The sequence below is a fragment of the Biomphalaria glabrata genome, chromosome 16, assembly GCF_947242115.1.
Source record: "Biomphalaria glabrata chromosome 16, xgBioGlab47.1, whole genome shotgun sequence".
In the NCBI taxonomy this organism is placed as follows: domain Eukaryota; kingdom Metazoa; phylum Mollusca; class Gastropoda; family Planorbidae; genus Biomphalaria; species Biomphalaria glabrata.
The window spans coordinates 20,726,654-20,739,771 of record NC_074726.1 but is presented as its reverse complement, the minus strand read 5'-3'; the positions used below and the strand labels follow the sequence as shown (position 1 = coordinate 20,739,771).

Genomic DNA, 13,118 nt, shown 5'->3' with positions numbered 1-13,118 from the left:
TATTATATGAAGAACCCCTCTCCCCCAGGACATCCTTGTATCCAACAATGAAGCTGTCAACAAGACCATCTTAAGAGTTCAAGATATCTGCCATATAACTTTTTAGAAACCCTAACCCTAACCCTAAAAAATATCAAAAAAAAAAAAAAAAGCATTTGTTCAGAATTTTAAAAGAGAACTGAGTAGGAGACTACGCCAGTGCACTCCTAGAGCCCTTATGGTGCTATTGAATAGCCTATGTCTCACCTTGGAAGAGGGGGGTAAGGTGGTGTTGCCTGCAGAGTCCACATAATTGTCTCGATAACTTCCCCTGGAGGCCACAAGGGATCAGCCAACTTCACCAGGTAACTCTGTTCCTCGTCTAGGTCACAGACTCGGAACTTCCAGTCACTGGCACTCACATTAAATTGTAACACCTTCTGAGTTTTATTATTGGTAACATTCACCTTAGGATGGAAATAATATGTAGGTAAGTGAGAAAGTAAGAACGAGCTGGCTATATAATAAAAAAAAAACGTTTTCTACATCTTTCAGTCAACATAAAAATACAGTTTACATCTTATTAACAATTTGTAAAAAAAAAATAACATAGTCATTAACATATTGAAATTGTTGACTGAATGATGTGAGGCTCCGAATGAGTTCAGTAAAGATGAGATTTCTGAACGAGAAGAAAAGGTCCGTCACCACGCAACTGGCGTATTGGAAAATCAAAGAAGCTTCAAATCTAGACAGCTGCTCAAAAAGCTTGTTCTATCCCAAACGGACCAATGAAAATTATTGCTGTAAATGAATTGTTTATTCGCCAGTGTCACGGATGAATGTTCGTATGTGTGTAAGATCTATTTTTACAGATATATGTCAGTTATAAATTATGCGCGAATGACCGGAAGTGTGCTAGTTTGTAGACAAAGAGAGAGAGATCTACTTGTGATTTGTGCCACGAAGTATAATAAAGTTTCTGTGTTTTGATCGAGTTGTGCTTTGTAATTACAGCTGAACCCAGGTACGCCTAAACTTGGAGAGAAACTAGGGTAGTTTCTAGAGAACTATAAATATAGCTGAAAGCTGTAGCAGCCAGCAAATGGCCCTGTTTTATATGTCAACTCTTTGCATGCACAAATATCCCACCAGGTGGGAAGAGGGTTCAGACATTGCCAGTGACAGATCTTTGTGGAGACAGCTTACCGCCCAAATACGCCGAACGGTGCGGGAGAATCTAGGCCTAAGTAAAGTCTAAGAGACACCCATGTAATTCTTAATTAATAATGAAAAACAGATAAAACTTTCAGAGGAGATACAATATCATTTGGTTCTCCTCACAGTGACTATCTCCTTGGATCACTCGAACTTGTAACAAAATTTCCTCTTTTTCTAGCAAGCCAGATACAAATCTCGGAATCGAGCATCAATTTTTTTTACAAGAATCTTCAATGAGTTTGTCAAAATTATGAAAAATTAAGTAAGAGACTCAATCTTGGATGATTTAGGAAATGCAGGGTCTTTATTTATAGATTCTACTCCAGACCGGTCCCGTATTGACCAGCTCACAGGTATTGTATATTGGCACCAGATGATGGGCTCCCTTTGTAACGTTTTCTAACTTTACTAGAGTGGGCAGCTACACAGGGAAGTATGACTAAGATTGAGTACAACTAAACTATAAATATGTGCAGACAAGATTTTAATAAACGTCGAGACCTATCATGTTTACCAAATAAACAAGCAAAACAAAAAAAAAAAAACTTAAAAAACACAACAAAGCTTATCTAAAGAGGAATAACTCCGTCAAAACTATATCAATCAATAATGTACACGTTATTTCCCTCATTGGATATCAAACGAAAAATAATTACCAATAATTAACTGACTAATTGAGAATTTCGGTTTATTGATTCATGTTTTGTTAAGTACAATAGATTATTATTTAAAGTATCAACTTGATCGGAGAATGCGTGAATGAGAATAACGTTAACATTTTTTCTGGTGACTAAACTCAACAAATTTAGCCATATCGTGAATACTGAGAAATAGTCTCCCTTGTTGCTATTAAGCAAAATAATTAATTACCATAATTAATTGTCTAATTGGTTACTTTTTAGAAAATGATTCTTGTGCGAAGTATCAACTTGATCCGAGATGGGTGTGGAAGAGACAGACAAACTGAGTTGATGTAAATTAAATTGTAAGAAAAATAGGTCATATGCAGGAGATATTATAGAAGATTACCAAGTATACTATATATAATTCATGTGCTAGTTATTCTATGAATTGTATTGGTAGTGCAGCGATAGTCTGCAGTAAATTTTGTCAAGAAGTGTTTAAGAAATCTTTTCTTGTAAAGGTTTATTACTTCACACATGGGCGTAGCCGTAGGAGGGGGGGGGAGGGTTCAACCCCGCCCTCCGAAATGAATCCCCCTCCACCCCGCAGGGGAGGGATGGGATTTTGTGACTGATTATATATATATATATATATATATATATATATATATATATATATATATATATATATATATACATATGGCCGGGGGGGGATTCCAACCAACCCCCGAATAAAAATCATGGCTACGCCCATGACTTCACAATCTACATAGACATTATTTCTTTTTAATTGTTTAAAAGTTAAAACCTCTAATTATCCCAAATTCTTATTTAGTGCTGAGAAATAATTCCGGGACAGAAAAAGGGACCTTTTTATCTCAAATAGATTTTAAGTCTTTTTCAAGTATAAATCTAACCCTGTCAGACCAGGGTGTCTAAAAGTATGCTTTTAATTTAATATCTACTGGAAAAGTTTGTTTTTTTTTCAACTACTATGACTACTCACTTGAATCTTGTTGGACAGGAAGTCCATACCTGCCCACTCCATCTGAATGCAGTACTTAGTGACGTCCACTTGCTCAAAACGAGCGCTGGAGAGATTTGGTGCGCCATTATTAGGTTGGTTCACGTCTATTGCTCCTACCGTAACATTGGCGGCCTTGCTATCTGCAAGCTGAGTGGTACCAGTGGCGTTCACTTTACTCTGTGGCGTGGTGCCGTTGAGGCCAAGTGATGAGTCTAAGCTGGCTTGGGTAACATTTTGGTCACTTTGCGTCGCGTTGAGATTGACATCACTGGTTTTGGAGTTGTCCGTGTCAAAGGCAGTAGTCACGTTTTCATGGACAGCGTCAGTGACATTTTCACTGACATCCTCTGTGACGTTACCTTTGAAAGTGTCTTTAGCCCCTCTTGTGACACCACCCGTGATCTTGTCAGTACCAGCTTTTGTGACATCGTCTGTGACATTAACTTCGACATTACTTGTGACCTTATCTGTGACATAGTCTGTGAAATAATCAGTGAACATGTTCTCCGTAGACGCCTCATCAGTAGCCGTTGTTGAATCACTATCTGCAGTTTAAAAATAGGAATAGTTTAGAATTAGAATATTATCTCCTAAGAAAAGGCGTTTTACTATCGAGATGATTCCTGTAGTTTAATTGAATCCTAAGAGAGACCGAGATTTTATTTACTCAGAAGTTAAGGATATGCCTGAGTGCACAAGCCAAGCATGACATCAGTTAAATAACAGTGACTTACAGTTAGGCTCAGTGGCTGAGTGGTAAAGTGCTGAACCAGAACCAGAAAGTCCCGAGTTCGAATCATAAAGAGGACTGGGATTTTTAATTTTTGGATCTTAAGGGCGCCTCTGAGTCTAATGGGTACCACCCAATAGATAGGGGAAAGTAAAGGCGGTTGCTCATTCGTTGTGCTGGCTACATAACACCCTCTTTAACTGTGGGCCACAGAAACATTGACCACCACATAGCATACTCGTTAAAGGGAAAACTCCGATGGTTTTGACAATTTTTGATACATTATGTGTTTTCATTGACAGAAAATGAATTTTTTTCCACGTTATTCACTATAGTAGTTTTCCCAGTATATCCAACGAGCTTGTAATTCTTTTCACAACGATATACAGCAACTGTCTAATTTCTAGGAAAATCCTTAGAGCCGTTTTCGTGATCCGTGTCCAGGTTCAATCTAGGTTCCAGGAAGTTGTGAGGTGACGATAATAAATAGACGTTCCTTGTGCGCACCGTCTTCTAAGTCAGGATCTCTTGGAGATAGTCACGATAAACCTATCAATGTCAAGGACGCTAAGTTTGACTTCCCTGTTGCCAACTCACTAAAAAAGAATTGAGCTCAATTTGAACACTCAATGCTTGGCGGTTGATCTTTAAATGAAATCGCCTTTAGTTTGTTGTCCGTTTGTTTTGACTAAGTCATAGAGTGAACATCGAATGCTTTCTTTATATGTGCTACAAACGGAAGAGGTTTGAACAATGTTGATTCTGCGGGGCTAAAAAAGTGCAACAAAAGCTGTTTCAAATAAACACATTACCGTATCATCATTTCTTTTAGTTTTTGTACACCGGATACACCAAAAAGCAAAGCTATTTATAGTTACTCCGCCATGTTTGAAAATCTCCCAATGGCCTATTATTAGAATGTTTTATATTCTTAGTAGAGTTATACATTCACTTAATCAGGGGTTTTTTTGGGGGGAGAGGGGAGGGAGGCAAAAAAAGTTGTTAAAAAAAAACTTTTTTTACTGTCACTTCCTATCTGCCCTAATTCTTCCTAGCGGGCTCGCTGACCAAGTCTACAAGACACGCTCAACTTAGCGTAGCGTGGCGCGTGGCGACGTGGGAAAGGTGGGGCGGTTTGGAAAAGGCAGCAGGCAGCACGAGAGAAATGTAAATAAAAAACTAGCTTTCTTTCAGTAGAGTTAGTGTCTTTTTTTGGTTCAGAGATGTGCATGACACTTTAAAATCTGATCTTTGATACTGATACGAAGATAGGACTGTGTAGCCAATGTCGCAGATGAAAGCTTTATCTATAGACATGACTTGAAGTTGTTAAAGCATCAGCAGAAGCGCCCTAAATGACCAACCACACGAATTTAGACCTACACTTACACTTGTTTCATAATCTAGCTAGATATAGACTCAGCATAACTTCCTAGCCTAGAACTCAAGAATCTTCATAGATCTAGATTTAGATATAGACCCTGACTTGTCATAGCCATATTTTCATGGCCTAGAACTCAATGACTCCAACAGATTCATTTCTAGCTCTAGGACCATTGGACTAGGTAAGCAATTAGGCCTACTACCCGGTTCCTACTTCACCTAGAGTGTCTCTAGAGTCTCTAGATAGATCTATATGCTAAACGAAATGAGAGGCGTGCATACAAAAGATCAGATTCATCGAAAAGATAATGCATAATTTGTACCTTGACCTAGTAAAACACCGACAGACAAATAAAGTACTGCTACGGTAAAATACGTCAGCATTCTTCGTAACTTGCTCTTTTATAGATAAACATTTGTTTTGTTTTCGTTTCCAGGAACAACTTTTTAATTTGTCTAGACTTACATTTGAAGTTTTGCCTCACTCAAACTTTTAACATATCGGGTAAACCCATTTTTCACAGCTAGTTACAAATAAAATCAATACCATGTTTTTTTTTACAAAGTTTATATCAACTCTGTCTGTCTGCTACGAATTTTGAACACGTTATTCCCCCCTCACCCATTCTAGGATAAAATTGAAACTGAACACAATTATTTATTGTACCTTAACAATTGTACCTTAACAGGGCTGTGTACTTGCTCCTACTCTATTCGCTATCTTCTTCGGCGTAATGCTGGGTCAAATGAGGCTGTGTTAATATTAGAAGATATTACGTCATTGTTTGTTGTTTATGTTTTATGCGAAAGCAAAGAATCGGACGAAAATAAAAGTTAGTTATATATGTCTACCTTGATCAAGACAGTCTCGTTATTATCATTATTAATTAGTAACGTCTGCAGTAATTTATTATTAATCTGTGACTACAGAACATGGTGTCAGATTTGTTTTCAGATCTTGTGTCAGATCTGGTGTTAGATTAGGTGTCAAATCTAGTGTCACATTGCTTTAAAGTGCTGGTAACAGGTAGATTTAGATCTAGTGGTTTCTAAATTGCTAAAAGTACATTTTATTTGTGGTGTCGTTAGTTCATATTGTTAGATCTAGATCTAGACATAGAATCTAGAATCTGTACGAATAATGGAATTATTCGATCCTCCTAAACCGTTGTCACTAGACGGTAATCTATCTGAAAGATGGAAAAAATGGAGACAAAGTTTTGAACTGTTTATGGTCGCCACTGAAAAAATACGAAGCCCGAGCCAGTGAAGAGAGCTTTATTGTTACACCTGATCGGTGAACCCGCTCGCGACATCTACAATACTTTTCAAGTATGTGAAGATGAGACTGTAGACAAAGTAATTGAAAGGTTTCAGAATTATTTTTTGCCTAAGTCCAACACTGTGTATGACAGATTTAAATTCTTTTCAAGAAAGCAGAAAGACGGAGAAACGTTTGAATAGTATTATACTGAGTTAAAGAATTTGGCAAAAGAATGCAAGTTTGACAACCTTCGAGATGAACTCACCAGAGATCGATTGGTATGTGGCATACAGTCGGATCGAGTGAGAGAGAGACTTCTGAAAGATGTAGACTTAACTTTAGAGAAAGCAGCAAGCATAATTCGTGCTGTCGAGCATACACAGAACCAAATGATAGATATGAAAGGACTACATGTGGATGCTGCTAATAAATTAAAGAAGACAGAAGCTAGGAAGCCAGTCAAAACCTCACAGGAAAATATGGCAAAGAATCATGTCACAAGTTTCATTAGAGATTGCAGATCTTGTGGTGGATCTCACAGAAAATACAATGTGTCAATATTATGGGAAAAATAGTCAAAATGAAGATTGACACAGGAGCACAAGCTAATGTGATATCAGAGTCAACGTGGAACAATTTAGAAAATGATACTCAGTTAAAGAATTCAAATACTACCCTACGAGCATTGGGGGATGAAGCATTAGAACTGAAGGGAGTTGCATCGGTCACATTTAAAGTCGGCGATGTAGAAGTTAAAGATGATCTGTACGTGATCAAGAAAAGTATAAATCCTATACTAGGTCTGAAGACATATATTGCTTTAAAACTAATTGAGGCAAAGAGAAATGTCGAAGTACACGATGTCAAGCAACAAAATGAAGTTCCACAAGTGTTGATGAAAAAATATAAGCAAGTATTCGAAGGACTCGGTACATACAAAATGAAATATCACATTAAACTGACGTCAGATGCAAAACCAGTTATTCAATGTGCGCTCAGAGTTGCACCATCACTCTATGAAGAATTGAAAAGAAAACTCACACAAATGCAACAATATGGAGTGATCACAGAAGTTGATGAACCAACAGAATGGGTTCATAACTTGGTTATAGCAAAGAAGAAATATAATTCTTTGAGGTTGTGTTTAGATCCCCGAGAACTGAACAAATATATAATGAGAGAACATTTCACTATACCAACATTTGATCAAATCAATAGTTCACTGGGAGCAGCAAAAGTGTTTAGTATACTTGATCAAAAGGATGCATATTGGCAAGTTGAGTTGGATGAACCAAGCTCTTATTTATGTACATTCAATACTCCGTTTGGAAGATACAGATTCTTGAGAATGCCTTTTTGGTATATCCTCAGCTAGTGAAGTATTACAGAAACGTGTTTATCAAGTATTCGGAGACATACCAGGTGTACATATCATGTCAGATGACATGCTAATTGCAGCAAAAGATGAAAAAGAACATGATCAAATTTTTGAAAAAGTTCTGGAGAGAGCTAGAAAGAACAATGTAAAGTTCAACAAGAACAAGATACAATATAAACTTTCTGGTGTTAATTATCTCGGAAGACGAATTGGAGCAGATGGTATTCGTCCAGATCCAGCTAAAATCAAAGCAATAATGGAGATGCCAGCACCAACAGATCGACCAGGAATTCAAAGACTGCTAGGGATGTTGAACTTTCTGTCAAGTTTCATTCCAAACATGTCAACAATTACCAGTCCATTGCGTGAATTGCTAAAGAAAGATGTATTGTGGCAGTGGAATGCAGAGCAAGAAAATGCTTTCCAACTAATAAAGAAAACACTTAGTGAAGCTCCAGTTCTGCAATTGTTTAACCCTGAAAAGCCAGTTACTATTCAGTGTGACGCTTCTTCTAAAGGGTTGGGAGCATGTTTAATGCAAGAAGACAAACCAGTTGCGTATATGTCAAGATCATTGACAGAAACAGAGTGCAGATATGCACAAATAGAAAAGGAAATGTTAGCTATAGTGTTTGCAGCTGAACATTTTCACCATTATATTTTTGGAAGAACTGTGACTGTACAATCAGATCACAAACCTTTGCAAACTATTGTGACTAAGCCTTTACATAAGATTTCACCAAGACTTCAGTTGATGATGTTAAGACTGTTGAGATATCAATTAACAGTAACTTACACTCCAGGTTCAAAAATGCAAATAGCTGATACGTTATCGCGTGCGTACATCAATGGTCAAGAACAATCAAATTCAAATGATGACATGGTTATGAGAATTCATAGCGCAACAGCACAGTTTCCGGGAAGTGATCAGAAGATTATTGAAATTAGAAGGAAAACTGAATCTGATGCTAAATTAAAACTTGTAATGAATTATGTCAGAGAAGGTTGGCCAAAGATAAAAACTCAAGTTCATGAAACAGTGAAAATGTATTGGTCATTTAAAGACAGTATTCACGAAGAGAATGGAATATTGTTTTATGAGAACAGAATTATAATTCCTTCAAGTATGAGAAATGAAATTCTCGACAAGTTGCACATATGTCATTTTGGTCTTGAGAAAACCAGATCCAAGGCAAAACAGAGTGTGTTTTGGCCAGGATTGTCTAAAGATATTTTTTCGACAATAATGAAATGCGCAACATGTGCAACGTTCAAAAGAAATAATGTGAAGGAAAAATTGCTACCTCATGCTGTACCAGACAGACCATGGAAAAAGGTTGCGACAGATTTGTTTGAATGGCGAAACAATGACTATTTGCTAGTTGTGGACTATTTCTTCAAATATCCTGAAATAAAACGACTAGAGAACAAAACAGCAGAATGTGTTATCAGGGCAATGAAAGGTATTTTTGCTAGACATGGCATACCAGAAGAAATAGCGAACGACAATATGCCATTCAATAGCTATCAATATAGAGAGTTTGCTTCTGTATGGGGTTTCAAGATAACAACATCAAGTCCCAGATACCCTCAATCAAATGGACAAAGTGAGGTGTATGTTGGTATCGTAAAGCAGATATTCAACAAAGCATACAAAAGTGGGAAAGATCCATATCTCGCTATGCTCGAGTATAGAAATACTCCGATAAGCGGACTGCTTTATTCGCCATCACAACTGCTGATGAGTAGAAGACTCAGGGACATCATTCCAACTGATCCCAAACTATTGAAACCATCGGTAGCTGAAAATGCAGAGACATTACTCAACGAACGACAGAGGAAAAGCAAAGTGAGGTACGATGCAAAAGCAAGGTTACCTAAAGACTACTCTGTCGGGGAGAAGGTGAGAGTTCGTCTAGGACAAACATGGCAGAAAGCAGTCGTCATTAAGAAACATCCATCACCCAGATCTTACATCATAAAGACAAATGATGGGAAAACATACAGACGAAATCAACGGTTTTTAAACAAGAGCTACGAAGAAGACATCTCTGGGTACTATGACACCGACGAAGACAATGAACAGCAAACTGTTAGAACAAAAGAAACAGACAATTATAAACCAACATCTAGAGAACTTGCTGTGCCGGTCAAGACAACCAGAAGTGGTCGAGTTGTCAAAATTCCTTGTAAATATAAGTATTAAGAACTTTAAAAGGAAGGATGTGATGATAGCTTCAAAAGGAAGGATGTGTTAATATTAGAAGATATTACGTCATTGTTTGTTGTTTATGTTTTATGCGAAAGCAATGAATCGGACGGAAATAAAAGTTAGTTATATATGTCTACCTTGATCAAGACAGTCTCGTTATTATCATTATTAATTAGTAACGTCTACAGTAATTTATTATTAATCTGTGACTACAGAACAGAGGCAGCGATTGCACGAAGGCATCTATATCCGGTTTCGTTCAGACGGCAATGTGTTCAATCTTCGACGTTTACTATCCCATACAAAAACAAAGGAGATGGTCATAACGGAGCTTCTCTATGCCGATGATGGCGCCCTGCTAGCTCACAATGAACAGGATCTCCAGAACGCGGTCAACGAATTAGCATACGCTGCCGCCTCTTTCTGTTTATCTATAAACCTAGGGAAAACAGAAGTCACCCAATAAAACATACTCAGCCATAAGGATCTCCGTAAACGGACAGCCACTTAACGTGGTAGACCTCTTCACATATCTAGATAGTATAGTATCAAATGACGCCTCACTTTCAAGGGAAGTTGACAACCGTCTGGCCAGAGCCAGTAACGCTTTTGGACGCCTCCAGGCGAGAGTTTGGCGGAACAAATCGCTCCGCCTGCCTACAAAAATCAATGTCTACCAGGCGGTGGTTCTTTCAACCCTTCTATATGGCTCTGAGACATAGATACTATATACAGAAAACAACTAAGACTTCTTGAGCGCTTCCACCGCACTACAAACAGTGATGTCCTTGCGAACGCCGGTATGGACAGTATAGAGGGACTTCTTATGGTCCGACAGTTACGCAGGGCAGGGCACGTATCCCGTATGGGAGACGAACGTATGCCAAAGGCAGTCTTTTTTGGTGAGCTAAAAGGTGGTCGACGTAACAGAGGCGCCCCACGGATATGCTTCAAAGACCAGTTTAGGCGCCAACTTTCCTTGGCTGACATAGAAGAGAGCACCTGGTTGCATGAGGCCTCAGAACGAGAAAGCTGGAGGTCACTCACGATGGCCGCGGGATACACATTTGAGACCGAAAGAAAATATTTACTAAAAATTAATATTTTAATCAATAAAATTCCCCCGCCCCTTACACACACTGGTATGTTGTTTGGTCACTTTGGTAAGGTGGGCGATTGCATATACCATTTGTTGTTATCTGTTCGCTATCTTTTGTGTAATGCTGGGTCGAATGAGGCTGCGACTACACGAAGGCATCTACGTCAGGTTCCGCTCAGCAATGTGTTCAATCTTCCACGTCTATTGCCCCATTCAAAAACCAAAGAAATTGTCTAACAGAGCTTCTCTATGCCGATGATTGCGTCCTACAAGCTCACAATGAACATGAGTTCAAGCTCGCGGTCGACGAACTAGCGCACGCTGCAGCTTCTTTTGGTTTTACAATAAACCTCGGGAAAACAAAATAGAAGTTTCAGAAGTCACGCAATAAAATGTGCTCAGTCGAAAATGGACACCCTCCCCTCTTTAGCGTGGTACAAATCTTCAGTTGTTCTGAATGTGTATTGTTTGTCACAAGTAAAGGACACTACACACACACACACACACAAATTTTAACGATGTTTGCATCTTTGAAATGATCTTTTAAATCATTAAATAGAAACAATCGGATATAAACTTTTCACAGGTAAATTATGAGTGAGTCTGGTGTGAATGTACATTTTGTTTTTTATAGTTATAATGTTTTGTTTGGTGTAATGCACAAATTGTAAGACAAATTTCCTTAGGACAATTAAGATTATTATTATTATTATTATTATAATTATTATTATTATTAAGTCTTGCTTTCCAGCCTGAATGGTTTCTGCAGGAATTCCAATTCCTCCGGCTGCTTTCCAACATGTCAGCTGCTCTCGATTCCTTTACAAAGTGCGTTTCATCTAATTAATTCAAAACTGTTAGTGTTGAGAAGTTAGACAAAGCAGTTAGTTAGATAGCATTTACGATCTGGTAGAGTTTGCATAGTGCTCTACCCATGGCTCCATTGGCAGTGTACGATCCCTGATGATCATGCCACCTCTTGATTTGAGCGGTCTAAGGTCCAATGACTTTTTGTTTTCATTTAATCGGATGTTGCTGCAGTAAGCGCAAGATTGGCAAACTTCTCTAAGCCATTCAACATCATCGAACTCTGGGAATTTAAGTCCGATGCTGGAGGTTTTAAAAAGCACAGTTTTGTAGGAAGGGCGGTAACAAATAAAAAGGGAGGGAATGATCCGGCCAAAATAAACAATGTAAAGTCTAAAAAACTTATAAGCGGTCGTAACCGTTGAATAATGCAAGTAGATGCATTTTTTACCTTAAAATATAGCGTTGTTCATGAGTATTTCTTATATTTATTTTATTTCAAAATATCTCTCTAAATTTAATAGGCCTACATTTGTCTGACTTAGATCCGGCCGTTCTATAGCAAGCCTAAGCATTGTATATAATACTAGCCCCGCTACGTTAAGTTATATTTTACCTGAATGCAGGGACTTCACACTTTGCCTCAACGACTACTTATACACGGTTTCAGTGTAGTTGACTTCTAGAAGGAAATGTTGGACTTTGCTATTAAAGAATGTAATTTGAGAATTTATCAGCAGCCAAGATGGTGCATTATGCCGTGACCTTGGTATTTCTCTTTCAGTCTAATAAGTAAATAAGTACTGGTATTCCAAAAGTCATAAGCAATTTAAATTCAACCAAATTCAATCAACTTTCAATATAAAAAACCGTAGTATCAAACCACAAATAAAAATATATGTAATAACTAAAAATAAAAGACAATCTCACAAATGTATTAGATTCAACACAACAAAAATCAGGCAGGCTATTAAAATTTGGATGAATTTATTTTTAAATTGTCATCATAATAAAAAAATTATTAAATAAATTAAATAATTAAATTGTCAGTATTTCTTGTATAGAACACTATTATCAAATCATATTCAACAGGATGAAATGTTATTCATCAACGCCTAATATAAATTGTTATCAAAATATCTGACAGTTAACATAAAGCATGTCGATTGACTTTCAAATAGATATACTGCTCACATGAGTATTTGGAAAATAAACTACTATATGACTGTCAGGGTTACTTTTTCAGCCTAGGCTCGTTTACCCGGCCACCCCTTACATTCTATCTTAACAGGTGATAAATAATTAATAATAATAATTATAATAAGACTTGCCTTAAAATCCGAAGATTAATGAGAGTAACTTAAATGACTAAATAACTATTTGAGGTACAGATGA

General features: G+C 37.5%; 1 protein-coding gene across 3 annotated transcripts in view; it reads right to left on the bottom strand.

Moving 5' to 3' along the window:
- The window catches only part of LOC106054313 (uncharacterized), a 38,443-nt gene extending 32,727 nt beyond the window's left edge, over positions 1-5,716 (bottom strand). The window contains exons 1-3 of one of the 3 annotated variants that reach the window (XM_056014778.1): positions 5,645-5,716; positions 2,830-3,395; positions 247-446 (exon numbers count right to left, since the gene is read on the bottom strand). In XM_056014778.1, the coding sequence (XP_055870753.1) occupies positions 247-446; positions 2,830-3,351 (722 nt within the window). In that variant the 5' untranslated portion in view covers positions 3,352-3,395; positions 5,645-5,716. Of the gene's footprint in view, positions 1-246; positions 447-2,829; positions 3,396-5,286; positions 5,401-5,644 lie in introns of those variants that run through there. The other 2 variants (XM_056014777.1, XM_056014776.1) reach the window with 2 other exon arrangements.
- Positions 5,717-13,118: the final 7,402 nt, after the last annotated feature.